The sequence below is a fragment of the Microcebus murinus genome, chromosome 3, assembly GCF_040939455.1.
Source record: "Microcebus murinus isolate Inina chromosome 3, M.murinus_Inina_mat1.0, whole genome shotgun sequence".
Lineage (NCBI taxonomy): Eukaryota > Metazoa > Chordata > Mammalia > Primates > Cheirogaleidae > Microcebus > Microcebus murinus.
The window spans coordinates 98,071,906-98,092,336 of record NC_134106.1 but is presented as its reverse complement, the minus strand read 5'-3'; the positions used below and the strand labels follow the sequence as shown (position 1 = coordinate 98,092,336).

The window sequence follows — 20,431 nt, the reverse complement described above, 5'->3', positions numbered from 1 at the left end:
TGTAGTTTGTTATATCTCAAATAAGAAGCAGTACAATGAATCAAAGTATGTGCCTAAATTATCAATGCAGTTTTGGCATCTTTTTTGTGCCAGCAGCAAAGAAGCCTGGAGAGTGAGTGGTGATGAAATCATGAAGGCCGTTTTCCACAGGTTGTTGAGAATTGAATATTTTTCCTTGTAAGAAGTGGTCCAAAGCCTGGAAGAAGTGAGAATCAGTTGGTGCAAGGCCTGGTGAATACAGTGGATGATAGAGAGTTTCCAAGTCCAGCCTCTGTAGTTGAGGAGTGTTGTTTTTTGTGACGTGTGGTCTTGGATTGGCCTATCTCTGTTGACCAATCTTGGCTGCTTAATCACAAGCATCCTCATCATTTTGTCCAGTTGGTTGCAGTAGACATCTGCTATAATTGATTGCCCAAGTTTCATAAAGCTGTAGTGGATAATACCAGCACTGGTATTATCAGATGATTTCTGACACTCATTTAATTCTTGTGGTACCAACCTATCCAATTTCTGTACCTTGCTGATTTGTTTCAAATGGTCCAATATTGTTGAAATAGTAACATCAAACCTTGCTACTAATTCACTCATAGGTTGAGACAGATTCGCTTCCACTACAACTTTCAGCTCATCATTATCCACCTTGGTCTCAGGTAACCCACATGGCTCATTTTCAAGATTAAAATCACCAGAATGGAACTTCTCAAACCATCCATGTACTGTGTGGTCTTTAGCCGCATCCTTCCCAAACACTTTGTTGATACTTCGAGTTGTCTGCACAGCTTTGGTTTCATGACAAAACTCATCTTTGAAAATAATACAGATTTTTGATTAATTTCACAAAAATTGCCCTTAAAAAAATCTGAAAGATAATCACAACCCAAACCATGTGTTTGCAAGAATAAGGATGTACCTTCACAATAAAAATAAACAAGTGTCAAAGTGAAATGTCAGAGATCTCAACTGTCAAACTTACTACTTAAGGACATCAGACATTTCATATTTAATAACCTATATGTAAAAATGTTTCCACATATACATACATTTACTACATATACAAATAGATATATTTACACACATACATACACACAAAGAGTTAATACAGTATTAAGAAGAAAAACAAAGCGTCTTTTGAGTGTTTCCCTGGTATCTTCTACAAGCCTTACATAACATAGCAAGACAGGATTCGCAGCATAGAAGCACTGGAATGTAGTCCATCTTTCATCCTTAAAACAACAGTTGATGCAATACGGTTTTACTGGAGTATACATGAGTATGATCAACAAGCAATTTCTTCAATATGTTCTAAACTGGGACAATCACAAACACAGTGAGAACTTTGAAAAGACCTATGAAGTCCTACAACTTCAAATGGTGTGGTATTTTCGAGGCTGGAGAAAGGATCAGCAGTGGATAGAGCTGTCTGGCCAGAGGCTGTCAGGACTGGTGTGGGTTAATTTAAGCTTAGATTTTGGTGTGACTAAGGGATAAGAGACCGTAATGTTTCAGAAAGCCTCATCCTTTGAGATTTTTGTAAGTGTAGAAAAGATCGCTTGTCATGTCTTCATAAATACATGCTGGTACAGAATGATAACTGAAGGTTCTGAGAATTCAAAGGATGATAGTGTTGAAAAATATACTCTCTAAAGCCCTTTTTAAGCTTTAGTACATTAATACTTGTGATCTATAATTACCTCTTTCCCCCAAAGATAGTTGAATGTTTTCTGTGCAAGAATAACTGAAATTATCCATATAATAAAAACATTTCTTCCATATTTCTCCTTAGATTCATGGTACCACTTATGATATCTCTTTTTCTGATAATTCTGTACTTTTTATAACTTTTGCAACTACAGTGAAGTAAAAAGAAAATATGTACCAAATTGATGTTAGTACCTGTGGTAAACATTTCAAAATAGACACACACATTTGCTTCAACTATGGACTTCCAAATGGACACCTACTATAAGTTCACATGACAATTTATGTCATCAATATGTATGGTTTCTATGGCTATTAAAAACTTCTATATTGCTCTACATATTGAGTATCTCTTATCTGAAGTGCTTGGGACCAGAAGTGATTATGATTTTGGAAATTTTTTTTTTTTTGGATTTTGGTATATCTGCACATATATAGTGAGATATCTTGGGGATGGGACCCAAATCTAAACAAAAAATTCACTTGTTTAATTTGTTCCCTATTTACATAGCCTGAAGGTAGTTTTATGCACTGTCTTTAACAACTTTGTGTTTGAAATGAAGTTTGTGTAGACCGAACCATCAGAAAGCAAAGGTGCCACTAGTCACTATCTCAGCCTCCATGTGAACAATCCGTGGTTGTTTGGCATCACCATCATTCCTGACTCTGAATTTATATGCTACCCACAAAGAATCATTTTCTTACACTTACTTACACATAAGCACTTAGTAAAAAATATGGCACACCATTAATACAGTGAAGGAAAAAATGCGTGCAGGGTTAACTACGCAGGACAACAGCATCCCCAGAACCCCTGTGAAAGCTGTTAACAGCAGCAGCAAACAACAGCAGGATTTCAGTCTCCACCTATGATGCTGTGTTTTGATTAAAAGGTTACTGTACAGTGTATTTTATTTTTCTAGGTGAGAAGAAACATCAGAAGCAGTTGAGGGACCAGGAAGTGGGTCCTCTAGGCATGGGAGGTGTGCGGCTGGGTAGCTTTTCTGAATGTTTCCTTCAGAGTCATATGGCCTCATGAACAACGGTTTTTGTCTTATAAGTCTCTCTTTGATTTTTTTTTTTAAATGTACTTTTTTTTTTTTTGAGACAAGAGTCTCACTCTGTTGCCCAGGCTAGAGTGAGTGCTGTGGCATCAGCCTAGCCCACAGCAACCTCAATCTCCTGGGCTCAAGCGATCCTCCTGTCTCAGCCTCCCGAGTAGCTGGGACTACAGGCATGCACCACCATGCCCGGCTAATTTTTGTATATATATTTTTAGCAAGTCAATTAATTTCTTTCTATTTTTGGTAGAGACGGGGTCTTGCTCAGGCTGGTTTCAAACTTCTGACCTTGAGCAATCCGCCCGCCTCGGCCTCCCAGAGTACTAGGATGACAGGAGTGAGCCACCGCGCCCGGCCTGATTTTTTGTTTAAATTGTCACTATTTCGTGTTCTGTTATCAATGCACGCTGCTCTAGTCCTTCAATAAACCCGGTGCACATTTTCACCGTGTCATCTATAGGCACTTTTTCTGCAGTGTTAACATCATTTTCCTCATCATTATCATGAATGCTTTGATTCAGAACCCTTTCAGCTACTTTTCCAAGTCAGTGAATGCACAACCGGAGCCCCCTTATCACTTTAACACTTTGGTATTCACTTCTTCCAGCTAACTGATTGAGTCTGAAGTTATATGTTTTTGCATATGTAAGGAGGTCAGACATCATTTTTTCCTCACTTGACATGTGAAATGCTTCAAAGTTGCCACCTTATTCATCATCATCACTGAACACAGTAACAAACCAGAGGTTGTGCCAGTGATGCACAACTGTGTCTTTAGTCATTGTGCTTCGAGCACTGGCAACAGCACGTGACATCCTTCGAGCTAAACTTTTGGAAGCCTGCCACATCCACGCCTCTGTTCACCTCTGCTAGCATGCTATTCAAGACAGTATTTTTGTATTTACTCTTCATGGATATAAGGATCCCCTGGTCACATTGCTGAATTAATGAAGTAACATTTGGGGGAAGTACATGGCATAAACATTACTTTTGATGAGAATTTTAGCTGGAGGATGAGCAGAACAGTTTGTCAAGGAATAACAAAATCTCTCAGTCACCCTCCAGTGTAGCTTCCCTGCAGCGAGCATGAGCCTCTGGTACAAAATAATTGTGAAACCAATAAAAAAAGGTGTCACTGGTAGTCCATGCCTTTTTTGTTAGCGTAATAATGGCCTGGTAAGAAATTCACTCCTTGAAAACAGAGAGAATGCAAGGTTTTGCCTATCACAGCAAGTTCACAATTATGTGTGCCTGCTGCATTAGCATATGCCAGCACAGTTATTCTGTCCTTGGCATCTTTAATTCCTGCAGCAGCTGTCTCATCAGCTGTAGTCAGTGTCTTTCTGGGGCAATAACACCCAAACAGTGATGTTTCATCAGCATTACAGACTTGTTCTGGCATCAGATTTTCATCAGTGATGACCTTGGCAAACTCATCAATGAATTTCTCTCCTGCTTTGTTATCAGCAGATGTTTTATCACCACAAATCTTTAAAAATTTAATGCTGTGACTTTTCTTAAATTTCTGTGACCATCCTGTTGACTATTCACAGTTCCCTTTAATTTTCAGTTAATTGTGATAGATCTGTGCTTGTTTCATGATCAGGGTACCATTAAGTGGCATTTGTTCCCTGCAATACTGACAGATGCAATCTTTCAATACACAATTGAGATCTTCATTTTCAGCTTTATGCAAAATGTTTTCCTACCTTTCATTAGTCTCTGTTCATCACTTTCAGCATAGAAATTCAACAGTTGATCCTTCTATTTCTTCAGGTCATAGGTGGTGGTCATTCCTACATCATACTCTTTTGTAAAATGTTTCACACTTAAACTTCTGTCCAGTCTCTCCAACAACTTGAGTTTCTGTGCTATAGATAAACATATATGCTTCTTCTTTTTCCTATCATTGTTACCCATAGGAGAATATGCAGGCCTTTTTGACATTTTCAACAATATCTTTATACCACAGAGCAGAGAATAAGCAAAAACCAACAACAAACCCTAAAAAACAAAAACCACAGTGAGTAATGCATGCAGGTCTTGGCCCCACGTGGGGCATCTCGGGGAATCCACTATTGTTTGGCATGTCTGGTCAGCAGATGGGCCATTTTATTACCCTTCATGGGTGTACTTGCGTGGGGGAATCTGGGCATGTGCAGAAAACATATATTGCAGCTTACGAGGGCTGGAAGGGTCTTTCTTCCCTTAGGGATGCTGGATAAACTGTGTGTTGTGTGCCTGTGTTTTGACTGTGACCCATCACATGAGGTTAGGTGTGGAATTTTCCACTTGTGGGCATCACTTGGTGCTCAAAACATTTTGAATTTTGGAGCATTTTGGATTTAAAATTTTTGGATTAGGGATGCTCAATCTGTAGTAAGAAGTTTTTATCTTTATTAAAAAACAGATGATGATGGTGATGACTTTGTTAGGGAAAAATGATTCTTCAGATAAATGCAAGAGAAATATGAACAATTTTACCCACCTTAACATAAAGGCACCAGTCTGCCGTCTAAGGTTATTTATAGATTTAAAACTGCTAATGGTAGTAATCATCTCCCACTTTTTCTATCTAGTATAGCATCCAGACTTGTGCTGTTCAACGGCACTGGTGTTGCCATGAGGCATTTAAATCCAAATATAAACCAATTAACATGAAATAAAATGAAAAATTCACTTATTAAGCACACTAGCCACATTCCAAGGCTATAGCCACATGTGGCCATCATACTGGACAGCACAGATCTAGAACAATTCTATCACTACAGAATGTATTATTGGCACTAGACACTGTTGGGTTTATATAGTTGAATTCCAAAAAGTATTGATCAAATGAACTGCTATTCAAATATAATGTAATAGTGTATGGTAGATGGAGGCCATTTACTAACCATTTCAAAGTTCTAAACAGATAGAGTCCCGGAAATTGCTCCCTAAAACAAACTCTGTAGGGGCCTTAGGCAGTGCCCCCTTAGAACCAGCAAAAATAACCCCTGCTATGGGCCTTCCATTTTAGAGGACACCAACCTGACTCTGCTCCTCATGGGGTAAAAAACCCACAGAGCCAACACCCAGAGCCCCTGTGGCCTTTCTACTTTACAGTGTCTCTACAGGACCCAGGATCCTGGAATTCCCTGACTGAAATTCCCGAGGCCACTTTGAGGCCTGGAGATGGTATCTTCCCAGAATCGTCCTCCCAATGGAGAACCAAACAACTGGGATGCACAGGCCTGAGCCTGAGGGGCAGCTAAAGGGTGGTTGTTTGAAGGTGTGGCCAGAGCGTGGTTGCGTGAGCTGGGGTGTCCACACACAGGTGAAGAAAGCTCCTCTTGTTCTTCAATGGAGCTGGGCACAGAAAGCAAATGGGGTGAGGGGCTACAGAGGAAGGGCTAGGATCTGACTCTCCTACCTGCCATATTTCAGGGTGAAATGCAAAGGTATCTGAGAATTCTGCTTATGAACTTGGCCTTCCAGGTTGTTATGAAGGTACATTTTTCAAGGTAGGAGAATAGAACATATCTTATTTGCTAGCTTAATATATTCCTCATAAATTTTTAAACATAGGATAAACAGGCCCTGGACTTGCAAATGTTAGGGCAGGTCTGGTAATCATAGATAAAGTAATTGATTCAGGTGGGGTCTCTTGACCGGTTTGTTAACTATTGCTCGAACTGGTGAACATCTGAGGTACCTTTGGACGTCAGAGAGAAATTTCCTTCAAAGGGGTGCCATTGCAGGGAGGCCCCATGCATCTTATGCAGGAACCATAACTGCTGCTGCTGAAGGCCAGAAAAAACTTCAGAGAGTTCACGTTATTGGAGTGGAACCTGTTTCCCGGCTCTGGCGTGTTTGGAACAAATGGGCATGCAGTGAGGTGAGAAGGTGATTCTTTCCAAGGCACTTGGTCTTGGGCACTTTCCCCCTTGGGCTTGTTGGCCATCGGTTACCAGGACTGCTCTTCTTCCCACTCTGTCCTCCCGGCCTGGGCTCCTCGGGCGGAATGGGCGGTCCCCAGGGGCGCACAGGGCGGCTTTGTCTGCAGGGCGGTGGCGGCGAAGGGAAACGTGCGGCAGAGTAGCCACCGCGGCTGGAGTTTGGACTAGAACTTTTTCTCCGCCCTCTCCAAGGGTTACAGTGCTTCCCCGGGGTCCCCCATAACTCCTGCCCCGAGGTGGTGGCCGGGCGCGCGGGGCCCAAAGTCGGTCCGGCAGGTCCCGGGAGCGCGCGCCCCTCCCCGCGGCGGCGGCAGGCGAGGGGAGCGGGAGAGGAGTCGGAGGAGGAGGAGGAGGGAAGGGGCGTGGGCGGCCGGCGGCGGCGGGCGGGGAGGAGCCGCCGCGGGCCCTGGCCGGGGGAGGCGGCGGCGGCGGCGGAGGCGGTGCTCCCGCCGCGCCGTAGAGCGGCGCTGGGACCCGTGCGGCCGTGACCCCGCTGCTCCCCAGAGGCCGAGCTCAGCCGCGGCGGACAAAGGAGCATGTCGGCGCCGAGGAGGGCCAGTCCCCCGGCCGCCATGAGGCTCCAGGCGCCTCCGGGCCCGTGCAGCGCGACCGCCCGCCCGGGCGCCGGGGCGGCCCGCTAGGCCAGTGCGCCGCCGCTCGGCTCGCAGGCCCCGGCCCGCAGCCCGGCCCGCAGCATGGAGCCGCTCCGGTCCCCGCGGGGCCGCGCGCCGCCGCCGCTGCTGCTGCCGCTCGCGCTGCTCGCCCTGCTGGGAGGCGGCGGCGGCGCCGTGGCGCTGCCCCCCGGCTGCAAGCACGATGGGCGACCCCGAGGGGCCGGCAGGGCAGCAGGCGCCGCCGAGGGCAAGGTGGTGTGCAGCAGCCTGGAGCTCGCGCAGGTCCTGCCCCCGGACACGCTGCCCAACCGCACGGTCACCCTGTGAGTAGCCCACGGGACACCCGGTCCTTTCCTCCCCGGCTCTTTCTGATCCCCTCGCTTCTTTCTCTCTGCTCAACTTTGGAGAGGGTCCTCGGGCACCCACGCGCCTTTGTGTGAATGAAGCTGCAGGCGGGGGATGGTGCTGAGAAAGCCCTTGTGTGCTTGGCATGGGTGCAGTTCGGGGGAAGGCAAGCGAATCTGCCTCCGAGCTCCGCTAGTTTGCAAAGTAAAGTTTTCAGGTTCCCCGGGCGGGTCCCGCGCGGTCCCGGGCGCCGCGCTTCTGTGGCTGCGCGGTGCCACGTGAGGATGCAAGTAAACTTGCAGTCGGCGGAGTTGAAGCTCATTCATCCCGGGCTTCCAAAAAACACAGTGCTCGATTTGACGTGCCAGTCCTCCTTCTGTGCAGATTAATTTACACTTAGATGGTAGTTTGCAGACGCAAGGACTTGGAACGCCCCTGCGTGGGACCCCCAAACCTCGATACTATTCTTTTGCCTTTTGTAACCTAGTTTTATTACAGTTAAAGAGCACCTCCTAAGAGTTGTTATTAAGGGTTAGAAACATTAGAGGTTATGTTGCACACCTACCTTCCAGTCCCGTTTTCATGTGTATGAGAGCTCATATTTAAAGCCAAGAACTTAGGAATTGAAAACCGGGTTTGTGATGCCTTCCAACTCTAGGAACTTTTGATTTTTGGGTTGAGTTTCTACGTAGAAGGAAAACTTTTGGTAACTCACTTTGTGCTAGGATTCACGGTCCAGTTTTGCAGGCGTCGTTCTGCCAATTCTAGCAGAACAGTTGGCCCCATTGACTGTTGATTTTGTTTTCTGAACGATGAATTGGAATTGGAAAAGTTTTAAGTCTAAGTGTTTCTAGTGCATATTTTGTTAAACTGAAATATGAGTCCCTGGCTCCGTGTTCCTCTGTTGTTTTGGTTGGTTTCCTAAAAAAGAATCAAGGCTGCCACTATAAAAACACGAAGGCCAGGGTCCAGGGTCGCAGCATGATCTATGAAAACACTTAAAATACGGATTTTTATTTAATCTAATTTCAGCAGGAGGATGTACAGGCTGGATACGTGTAAATATCATTACTAACACCTTTGTTTACTCATTTCCATTTTTTTTTTGAATTAGGAAACATTTAACACATGAAAACTGTGTGTGTGAGATGTTTTGTTTATGGACGCATGAAGACAGATAGTTTTTGTTTTGCTTCACTCCTTTACTAACACTTTACCATTTGGTGGTGGTGGCAGTAGTCGTATTTATTTATTTCTTAGCCAGATTCTTTGAAGTGGAAATTTTGGGCATGGGACCTTAATTATAGTCTGAGTTAAGTGGAGAAAAACCCCAGTGTTGGAGATGTCCCTTGTGCAAAAATGAGTCATCATACAGTGACCTTACAAACATTTAGGTCCTCTCCCTCCTGGCTGGGTCAGTGAGTGGTGCTTAAGTTGATTCATGTTTAGGTCCGGTTTTTCTGACGTAAAAATGTCAACAATTCCAGCTGGATTAGATCAACTACTTGTAAATTGTTGATTTTGCTTTGCAGAAAAAAGTAGGTGACGTGGTAGAAAATTGCTTTTTTGCATATTATCAGTTAAACTGTTTTACTAAATTTTTCATGACTGATTAAAGTATAAATGTCTTTGAAATATTAATCCAGTTTTCTTTTTGTACCTGAATGCTCTTTAGATGAAAATAAAATTAATAAAGTTTATTTAGTGAATGGGAGGAGGGTGTAATTTATTTAAGGACCAATTAAATAAAGCTGTTGGTTCTGGATGAAGTGGGTTCAAGGTATATCAGGCCTGATAGAGGGTCTTACGGGCCAGTTTCCTCGTTGTAGGCAGATAATCAGAGAGTCATTGTAGATGAGTGACTTGCCTAAGTTCTCACCGTGAATTAGCTGCTGGGTCCCTGTCCCAGATTCTTGCCCTGCAATTCAGATGCTTTCTCATCTTTCCCCTTTGCCTCCATCATCCTAGTTCAACACGGTCTTTGTTGAGCAGTCCCTAGGTAGTTCGTAGTGTGCTGAGGTTTGGACTATGTGTTAGTTCCTGGGGCTCCTGCAAATTACCACAAACTTGGTGGCTTGAAACAACAAAATTACTCTCTCGCAGTTCTGGAGGCCACAAATCCAAAATTACAGTGTCAGTGGGGCCGTGCTCCCTCCAAGGACTTTAGGGGAGAATTTGTCCTTCCTTCTTTCAGCTTCTGGTGTTCTTTGGCTTGTGGCAGCATAGCTCCAGTCTCTGCCCCTGTCTTCACATGACCTTCGTCCGTGGGTCTCTCTAATCCTCTCCTTTCTCTTCTAAGGACACCAGCCGTTGAATTTAGGGTTCACCCTAAGTCCATGATGGTCACATCTCAATCAAGATCATTTGCTTCATCATATCTGTAAAGACTGTGTTTCCAAATAACATTCAAAAGTTAGGAATTGGACATATCTTTTTGGGAGATGCTGTGTAATTCACTACAGAGTATAAAAATCATGGTCTTTTTTTTCTGCAAGAACTTATGGGTATTTGGGGAGAAAAATTCATGAATAAGTCTCCGAACAGAATGGTAAATGTTCTGTTACCCCGTACACATGAGGAGAGCAACCAAGGCCCTCATGGGCACAGTTGGTGGCATTGAGGATCTGAGGATCTTGAGCCAATTTTGGAAAGATAACTGTGAAGAAAACGGTGAGGGGACAAGGGGAGGACAAGAGGGGTTGGAAGTGGGGGACCTCTGCATGCCCATGGGTTTGGAGAGGACAGTGTCCGGTTATGACGCTTTGCAGTTGGTATTGCTGGAATGTCAAGGGCAAGTGTCCAGTGCCCAGAGTGGTCAGAGGGGAGGCTATAGGGGCCAAGCCAAAGACAAGACAGGCTCCCTTGATTCAGCTTTTAGCCCTTAGACGTGGCCACGTGTTTTCAGCCGAGTTGTGATGTGGCTGCAAGGAGGAACATTGATTGATGAGCATTGGGAGAATGACGTGGGTAAGATAGAATTTGTTTTTTAAATAATGAAGAATTTCTATTTAGTGGATGAACTGGATTTCACCATAGCCCAAAGCTCTGACCTTTTGACTGTTTTACACTCATTTCCATAGCTGTGCTTACCAAGAGAGGTCTGGCAGAAATAAATCTGTGGCTTGACTACACTTGTTTCCAGTATTTCTTGTAGACTTTTTGATTTGAAATATTAAATCGCATGTATAATTTAACACATAAATTGAATAAAAATTTACCTGCATTTAATATTTTTGTTGGGAATATAAATTATGTTCCTATGCTTTGTATGAAATGTTGCTCAATATTTTAAGTTTTAAAAGTTCTGAGGACTTCATTGATAGGAACTTTTACACATTCAGCTCTTCTTTTCCAAATATATTTTCCTCATGATGCTACATGGTGATTCTAGACAAAGAAAAATTTAAAAAAATTATTTGTGATTTGCCAAATAACTTCCAGGTTTTTCTAAGATGAACACACTAAAATAGTACATGAGTTTTGGTTCTTACTTTATAAAAAATTATTTTTGTTTGCAACCAAAGAACTGATAATTATTTGGACATCACCATTGTGCTTCAGAACCAGGTACAAGAAAAAGAATGCTTGAATTGTTCAGAAACGTAAACCTAGTTGGGGGGAAAGGATTTGCACAATAGGAAGCAGGCATTTAGGGAACAATTAAAGAATGTCTGTAATTAAGTAATAAATCCTGAGCTGCTGACTGTTTCAATGCTTTAGGAAGCCTGAAAAGGGGAGAGATCAGTGTGGCTGTGAACTGATTGGAAGGTTTTTATTTTCCTAGAGAAGTTAGGACTTGAGCATGGCCTGAAGGAAGGGAAAGATTGGATGGAGTAGGGGAAGAGGGCATTCCTGAGGAGGGGTAGGGAATGGTGACTGGCCCACTAGATGTGGAGAGAGCCTTCGGAGCTGTTGGCCTACACATGGTATTTCAAACATGGGTCTGGTTGGGGTCAGTTAGGGAAGAGTGTGCACATGAGAAGAGGTGGCCCAGGCAGAGCCACACTGGGGCATGGTGGAGCCTGCAGAGGAGGGTGAGAAGGAACTGCTGAGAGGCTGGGGTAGCAACGGGGGAAAGGGTGGTGGTAGAATCTGGTCCTAGAAGCCAAGAGAAGTTTACTTGTCAAGACAGGAACGGTTGTGCCAGTTGAGAAGTGCTGATAGATCCAATACTGAAAGACCAATAAATGGACAGACCACTGGATTTGACAGGCTGGAGTTCAGTGCCCTCTCTGAGCAGTATCTAAGCACCATAGGTGAAAGAAGTTAGGCTGGGTGGCTTGAAGGGAGAATGGCGGACGGAAGCACAGGTGGGGAGTTTGGCTTTTGATGCCACCAGGGTAGGTCCAACCCCACCTTGCCATGGGCATCAAGGCAGGCAGGAGGGCAGTGGGGTGCGGTGGGTAAAGAAGAGGAAGTTCTGGTCCCACTGCTTGTATTGTCCCAAAGACATCTGGCAGGGGAAGGGAGAAAGGAGGGGAGGAAGGTGAAAGAGAAGTGAATGGTCCTTTTGGAAAGTGAACCCACTGGGGAGTGCACAGAAGTCATTAGGGTTTAGCTATGTCCATTTTTGCCTTGTGGTCAGATTTAAGGGAAATGGTAAGCGCAGTTGTTTTTCTCTAGCTGGATTCAGCCTGGAGATGCTTGGGTGTAGCCAGGTTGCTTCCTTGCCAGGTGAGCGCAGCCGAGGGAGAGAGGAGCAGAGTGATTTTAATGAGTAGACCGGCAAGGTGTTGTGACCTGAATTCCTACTGGTGAAGCTGCTGGGTAAGGTTGTTAGGAGCTGCTGGGTAAGGTTGTTATCCTTGAATTCAGGGTCTTAACATACCTCTGTAGCCTGATTAGCCAATACCCAGCACAGATTATTTTTCTTTTTATGGAGGTTTGTTGAGGCAGTGTTATATTGCAGGCACAGTGCTGAGTGCCAGGGGTTCAGGGATTTTTAAAATAAAACATAATGCATTCATCTAAGGAGTCGTCTTGGATACAAGTTCTCTGCTTGTCTAAAGGGTGCCTGCCATTATCCCCTGAGCAGAGTTTGTACTTTACTTCCTGTGTGCCTTGGCTAAGACAGGCATGCTTGCCTTGGAATCCCTGCTCTGGTAAATTCTGGGTTCTTTACAATTCAGCTCTGCTGCTACGAACTCTTCACTGTTTGGGTGTTCTGATTCCTCCCTTCTCTGAACCCAGGTAGCTCTTATTATCCGCTTTCATGTCATTTTCTGTGCTTCTGTTGTATCATAGAAGGGTATGATGCACATACTCTTGAAGAGAAGGACTCAGACCTGTCTTAGCACAGTGCCTGAGTATGGGTGGGTATGTAATTGTTCTTCATTGGCAATCGTAACGCTAACAAAGATATGGTTGGATGATGGAAAATCAGGAAAAGTGGGGGATGTAAATTCAAAATTTTATCTTATTATAGCAAATGAGAACATTTGCTTATTTAGTTTCATAGCTGTAGGATCCCCAATTCAAAAATAGGTATATTTAAACATATCTAATGTTACGTTTGACCTACTTGGTCTCATGTGTATGGCAAGTACATACGTAAACTGTATTGGAAAGTGCCCAGAATTCTTCCCAGGAATACTGCTCAGAATTATTGCAGATTTTGACTTAGGCATTTTGTCCATGAATGCAAGTCTTTAGTTTTTCTGATACGATGACAAGGTTTTTGCATGAAGCAGCCTTTAAATCCTGTTGCTTCTTGCCTGCTTAGAGTCCCCCAGCATCAAGAGTAAATGAGAGAAGTTGGTGGGTTTGGCAGTATACCAAGCCTAGAAACAAACAAATATGTTTAGAGAGGTTTGTCCTAGTAGTTCTAGCTTGTATTCCCAGGAGCCTGTAAAGATGGATTTTAAAAACAGAGAAAAACCAGAAGTAAAAACTCTTGAAAGAAATTCAGAAAATGACACAGGATGTAGTTTCTTATAAGAACAGTCAATGACTTTTTTATTTCATTCAGCTTCTTTTCAGAACGTGATTGTTTTCTGTATTGGCTCAAGCCTGTGGAGGAATCTTAAATCCAAAGAACATAGCTAATTTATTATTGTGACAACATTTTTCTCATGAACAGACAAAAATTAGGATACAGAATTCTTTAAGTTTTAGTGGCTTATTAACTGAGTTTTCATAAAGATTAAGAAGCTATAGATGCAAACTTGCTCAATACGTTAATTGGCGCCTGAGTAATTTATTTTAAAATTTAGTGTAATTTTAATGCTTTATGTATGGTTTAACTTGCATTTATGTTCAAATGCAGACAATTTTAGTCTGAAGAGGGAGCTTTAAAAAAGTATGCAGTTCCTCCCAAGGTTGTTTTTCTTCCTTCTTGACTAAACTTTTCAGAAATGTTGCATATTTGGTAAGGGAATAACCTACATGTTGGGAGTGGAGTGGGACAGAAAAGTAGTACGTGTCTTGTAGAAGGCACATGCCTTGACCACTTTAAGTACCGTGCTGAGCATGGTGCAGATACTAGGCTTTGCTTTTGCTTTTTATCTAATAAAGCATTTCTTATTCTCTGATCTTTTCTATTCAGCAGAGGACAGGAAGGGAACAAACAGAAGGTTTCAGGGGTTGGTTTCATAAAAATAATACAGAACCTTCACCTCTTCTCCCTCACCCCAGTACCCTGATCTTCTTTTTCCTATTTGTTTGCAAGCTGCAAGCCCAGGTTTGAGTCTATGCCTTCCTACAGCAGGGGCTGGGTGAAGACCAGAATTCACTTTTAATCTTTACTGTTTTCTAGTGGCATTATCGATAATTCCTATCCTAAACTGCCTGCTTTTGCATTCATTTAGCAAATAGTTTTTCAGTGCCTCTCCTGCTTGAGGATTTATTTGACTTCTTATCTTTGGGCTTGACTTTTCTTTTGGTCTATTAGACCAATTTTATGCTAGTCTTATGTGTCTTTCTGGAGCTCTGGCTCTTGCCCCTGGTTAGATATGACCATCTAGCCCTTTATGAAGTTATTTAACCTGTGTCTTCCTCTGTTGTCACACTTTGCTAAGATAGCAGTAGAGGGCGGGGGTGGGGGGTAACTTGTGGATTTCTAGCTATTTTAATGGGCACATGGACTTTCTAAAGGGGAATTTGCAAGACTGGTATACGAACAACCTTGCTAAAGGGACTGATGGATGTTTTTGTTCTGTGACCACCGTTGCTTTTCTTCTCATGTCCATCTACTAGCACAAAACCCTTCCTCTACCTGGAATCATTGGTGAGTTTGGTATTGAAGTTTTCAACCTTGTATTTGAATCAGCAGGCAGCATTTAAAGTTCAGATGCCTGGACTAGAGACCTCACGTTCTGATTTAATTGTTCAGGGATGGGGCCTGGACAGTTGGTACTTTTCAGAACCTCCTTGGGTGGTTCTGATGTCACCTGGGTTGAGAACCTGTTGGTTAGTAGCCCAGCAACCCGAAGGGTTAACCATAGTCACCAGCTGTCACCTGCTGCAACAAAAGAAGGTAGAAGAAAGAGCAGAGGAACAAATTGAGGGCAGCTGCCTCACATGGGAGGGAGGAGCTGTCCAAGTGGAGCAAAGACGATGAAATCAAGAGACATTTCTAGGACAGATAGCTTAGAGATTCCAGTTAGGGCCTTATTCATAGGAGCCAAGAAAAATGACTATTCATAAAGCAGAGAGTGACCTGCTAAAGTCTAATTTAATATCAAGTTATGGGGTTAAGGGCAATAAGGTTTTAGGGATGGTTGTGGAGTTAAATGAATAAAATGAAAGGTTCTAACAGCAGCAAGCATCTGTCCAACAGTATTTGAGGGCCTACCTTGATAAGCATGTTAGAGACACTCTGATAAGAGATTTCCTTTGTCAGGACACAGAACTTTGTTGCCAGGCTGTGAACCTGAATCAGCTCAGGTGTCAGGCATCTGCTAGTGGCTTTAAGCTTCTATCAGTTCAGATTACTGCCATTTTTGGTTCTCAGTTTAAATAAAATTTTTTAAAAATTACATTTTTTTTCTTTCTTGTATTTGCTTTTTTAAGTGTAAATGACATAATGTTTGAATTGTCATGCATATTGCAGTCTTTTCTTTTGTTCCTAAGTAATCATCATTGTGGGGGGCAGGTATATAGAATTATATATTACACATAAGAAGTTCTGAATTGCCCGTCACCCTCACCATCTATTGTTTAGAGTTTTCATCAAACCCTTTTATCATTCTGCTTGATGGCAGTGCTATCATAAGCATGAGAAAATCTTTTGGCAGGATTGCTAGCCCTCTGTGTAAAAATGCTGCCCCTCACCTGTTCAAGAATTGTACTTGTGGCCAAGATGTCTCCAATGAAGGAGAATAAATGTGCCCACTCACTACCAAGGCTGGGAAGACGTAGAGGATCCGTGAAGTTATGTGAGCTCCCCAGTCCCATTCCAGCCCGTACTGCCTCCCCAAGCACTGGGCAAAAAGCATAGTATGTGATCAGTAAGTGTTGATAAATTCACTCCTGATACGAAGACATTTCTCCCATGGTTCCAACTGTGTGACCTGGCCTCATCTGGAGTGTCAGTTCTGGTGAAGTATCAGACTTAACTTGCTCCTGCATCTGTAGCACCTAGTATAGTGACAGGTATTTAATAGCCACTCCTGTGATGGCTGTCCTGATATTGTGGGTAGGCTAGAAAGCAGGTGAAAGGTGGTGCTAGGGATGACACTTCAAGCCCTCCTTAGATTTAATTGAGGGGAACTTAGAGCAGCCGTAGAAGTGTAACTATAATGCAGGTTCTTTAATGCAGTTGTTAAAAGTTTTTTCTTTAAATGTGCTTGAATCTGAGTCTAATTAAATTGATTCATTTCCCATCAAGATAAGACTTAAAAGCATTCTTTGTTTTATTGTGCAATTCTTCCTGACTCTTCTCATGAAAAAGGCAACGAGAAATTGACTTGTGGTGCATTCATCTCCAGGGCAGTGTTGAAGAGGGATGTCCTTTTTATTAGGTTTATCTTTTTTTTATAACTTGCCTTTTGTTTGTTTGTTTGCTTTAAGCAAGACCAAGTGTAAACTCTCTTTACGACCAAGACTTGAAATTCTAGTCTTTCCAGTGACATGGAATTGCATTTCTACCCTAGTGGACAGTGCTGGGCTGGCTCTTCCATTCCTTGTGACCACCTCCTACCTCATGTTTGTTTGCATTGTGGCAACAGTCATACTGTTTTGAATTATTTATTTACAGTCCTAACTTTCTTACCAGATTGTGGACTTCTCACGGCCATATTTCTCTCTGTATCCCAGTATCTAGCACATAAGCACTCAGTAAATCTTGGTACAAAGACGTGCCATTTTTTTCCTACTGTTCTTTTTCACAACTAGGAGTAGGGAAATGATCTTGCATTATTCTTAGGTGGGATGAATCTATCATAGATAAACTTGAGACTGTTCAAAGCAGGATATTCAACCTACAAGATCAAGGCTTAAACTCCCACGTTTCATCTGATAGTAAAAATTGTCTCTCTCCTACTCAGATTAATTTTGTTGTTTTAAAATTCCTTGATCCAATTCCCTCCTGCTTCTCACTTATCTTCCCTGTGTTTTAAACTTCTCCCCTAGTCTGTGATGTTTCTCCTCAGCATATAGGACCACATCCTTTTCTCCTCTGTTAAGAAAAACTCCCCTATGCAGAATACCCCATTGTAGCTCCATGTGGGGTGATCACTCTCTTTCCATCACAAGTAAGCTTCTTGAAAAGTAGCTTGACTCCACTGTCTTTATTTCCTTACCTCTTATTTCAGTTTTAGCCTCTTGCTGTCTAGTTTCTGCCCCGTGCTCCTGATGAAGTCTGCCTAGATCAGGTGTCCTCAAACTATGGCCCGAGGGCCACATACTGGCCGCCTAGCACATTCATCCAGCTCTCCGGGTGTTTTTGCCCCCACTGCCTGTCCTGCTTAGCAGCCAACTCGTCCTGGGCCCACAGTGCACTCTTTCCAGTGGTCTGAGGGAAAGTGAAATGGCCTTCTGTTTAAAAAGTTTGAGGACCCCTGGCCTAGATTAAACTTTTTTTTTAGTCTCTACCACATTTCTTCTTATTCTGGTCCTTTAGCATGATGGGCACATTCAATTATTGCTAATGCTAATTATTGAATTTCGGCAACTGTGTTTACTAATTAAACCATTCTTTCATCCTTACGTGGTCTGGACCGGGGAGGTGTCAGGGGGAACTGGCTGGCTTGGCTGCATGGTTTTCCTGCCAAGACAGACCCAGGAAGGGCAGTACCTCAAGGAGGTGGCATGCTTTTTGAGGTAAGGCTCCTGGGAGTGAGTGCCACCCAGTCTGAAACTATGAGAAATAGGGATTGTGGGTTTGAGATTATTGCCTACTTAAAGAACCCCAGTGAACCATTCTATGAGAATTGGAATTGGAATTTTTCAGTGCTCATTGTTGGAAAAAAAAAATATTTGAGTTCTTCCTTCAGGGATAAAGTTGAAAAACTTGTCCATCAGCTTAGCTAAGAAGTTAGCAACAACCACAGATTAGTAACTTTCTAAGACCTTTTTGTTTGTTTGTTTCTTTTATTTTTAAGCTTTGTAATCTTCTCAGTTCCTGTGTTTTTCCATCTTTTCCCATTTTAGTGATTATAAAACTTTTAACATTGGAAATGTTCTGTTTCTGCCCTGTGCAGTGCACATGAGAGGGGAAAATTAGGGAGACCTTCTATATTAAGTCTTAGTACATCCAGAGCAAGAGTAAGTGATGACAGCTTTAAAATGAAAAGGAAAACGTGAGGAGTCCTTAACGATCTGCGGTCAATGAGTAACAGGCTCCCTCTTTGGCTGGAAAAAGAGTTTTGGGGGTGAACATAGCATGGCTCACCCAGGTTCCTTCTTGCTCTTTAACTTCTATGCTATCTTACTGGTCTATGGGGCTATGTAAGCCTTACTGGTTATTTTATACTGACTCAGTTTATTTTCCAGTGATGCATTTGTTTTTCTGTTGGTATGTTGCCATGTAGTAAAGTCAAACTAATGATCCTGGGCTTCTCCTTCTCAGTGTTCTCATTCAAGAAAATAGGATTTCAGAAAACATTTCTCTTTATCCTTCTGATGAAATTACTTTGATAGACCTGCTGTTTCTGGTTGTGATGTAACCCTACTTGTGTTACCTAATATACAGGTATATTGAAGTTCTCTAGAAAAACAGAACCAATAGAATGAATAGATAGATAGATAGATAAAAGAGAAGATTTATTATAGGAATTGGCTCATGTGGTTATGGAGATGAAGAATTCCCATGATCTGCAACCTGGAGAACTAGGAAAGCCGGTGGTGTGATTCAGTCCAGGTTCCAAGGCCTGCGAATGAGAATTGGCTTGGGGAGATGTTGTAAGTCTCCATCTGGGTCTGAAATCCTGAGAACCAGGAGCACGGATGTTGGAGGGCGGGAGAAGATGGATGTGTTAGCTCTAGCAAAGAGTGAATTTGCCGTTCCCGCCCTGTTGCTCTGTTCAGGCCCTTGACAGATTGGTTGGGGTTGGATGCTGCCCACCTGCACTGGGGAGTCCCTTCTATTTTACTCAGTTCACCAATGTGAATGCTAATTTCTTCTAGAAACATCCTCCCAGACACACCCAGAAATAATGTTTTGCCAGCTGTCTGGGCATCTCTTAGCCCAGTCACATTGACAGATAAAATTAGCCATCACAACAGGGTTAAGAACCTGTTTTTTTTTCTTTTGATTTGTTTTTTATTTTAGAAGAGGTTTCTTTCTAATGCTAGTTTGAATTTCTCCTAAAACTGGTAATTATCTTGAATTACCAGACTAGAGAAATCTCAGGTATAAGAGCTTTTTGACCTTTAGAACGTTATATATAAGTGTCCTTAACTGATTTAAAAGTTCTAAAACAACCAACATTTGGGTATTTAGCATGTGTATTTATCATGTACTGTGCCCAATGCTTCATGTACGAAATCTCAATCATTAAAACAGCTTTATGAACTTGGTATTGTCCACATTTGACAGGTGTGCCAACTGATGCGTGGACAGGTAAATTGATCTTCTCAAGTTACACGTTTTGTAGGTTGCTGGGCCTGGCTTCTTGCCTAGGACTGTGACTCTAGGCCTGTAATTCTAACTATTGTTATGCCCATAAAAGTCACAGACAACTTAAATGCTCTCTTTGGTGGTAGGGTTAGGGGTAAGAACAGTTGATACAGAAGACTTGTTTTTTGTGTTGAACCATTTCTTTAGAAGTGGCTGACTGGTGGGAAAACAAAGTACAGGTTCAACATTTCAAATCTGAAAATCTGAAATGCTCTAAAATCTAAAAATTTTTGAATACTGGCATGATGCTCATAGGAATTGCTATTGGAGCATTTGCGATTTCAGATTTCTGGATTAGGAGTGCTCAACCAGTAAGTTTAGTGCAAAATCCAAAATCTGAAACACTTCTGGTCCCAAGTGTTTCGGATAAGGGATATTCAACCTGTAACAGAATTTTCACCTAGTCCTTATCATACCCAAGTGACTAACTGTGGAAGGAAAGAATTTTGACATCCCATTTTGCTATCATCAAGTGTTTGTGTAAATGACCAGGGGCAGTTATACTTAGATTTGTAATTCAGTATTTATTGTTAATAAACAATACAATCCTTTGTGTATCTACATTGTTGAGATTGAAAATTTTGTCCTGGAATAATAAATGACTTTATCTCAAACATATCTGCTGTGTAAAGATGAAAGGAAAAAGAACATTATAGAGAAGAGAATTGCATTTTGGGTAGGTTTCCATCTGAAGTGAGAGGAATTCATAACAGTTTA

At 42.5% G+C, this 20,431-nt stretch overlaps 1 protein-coding gene across 2 annotated transcripts in view; it reads left to right on the top strand.

The window, feature by feature from the left end:
• The first annotated feature begins 7,099 nt into the window (after nucleotides 1-7,099).
• Nucleotides 7,100-20,431, top strand: part of ADGRA3 (adhesion G protein-coupled receptor A3) — a 116,018-nt gene continuing 102,686 nt past the window's right edge. For both annotated transcript variants that reach the window (XM_012737488.2, XM_012737487.2), the window contains exon 1: nucleotides 7,100-7,634. In XM_012737488.2, coding sequence (XP_012592942.1) covers nucleotides 7,393-7,634 — 242 coding nt within the window. In that variant the 5' untranslated portion in view covers nucleotides 7,100-7,392. The remainder of the gene's footprint in view (nucleotides 7,635-20,431) is intronic.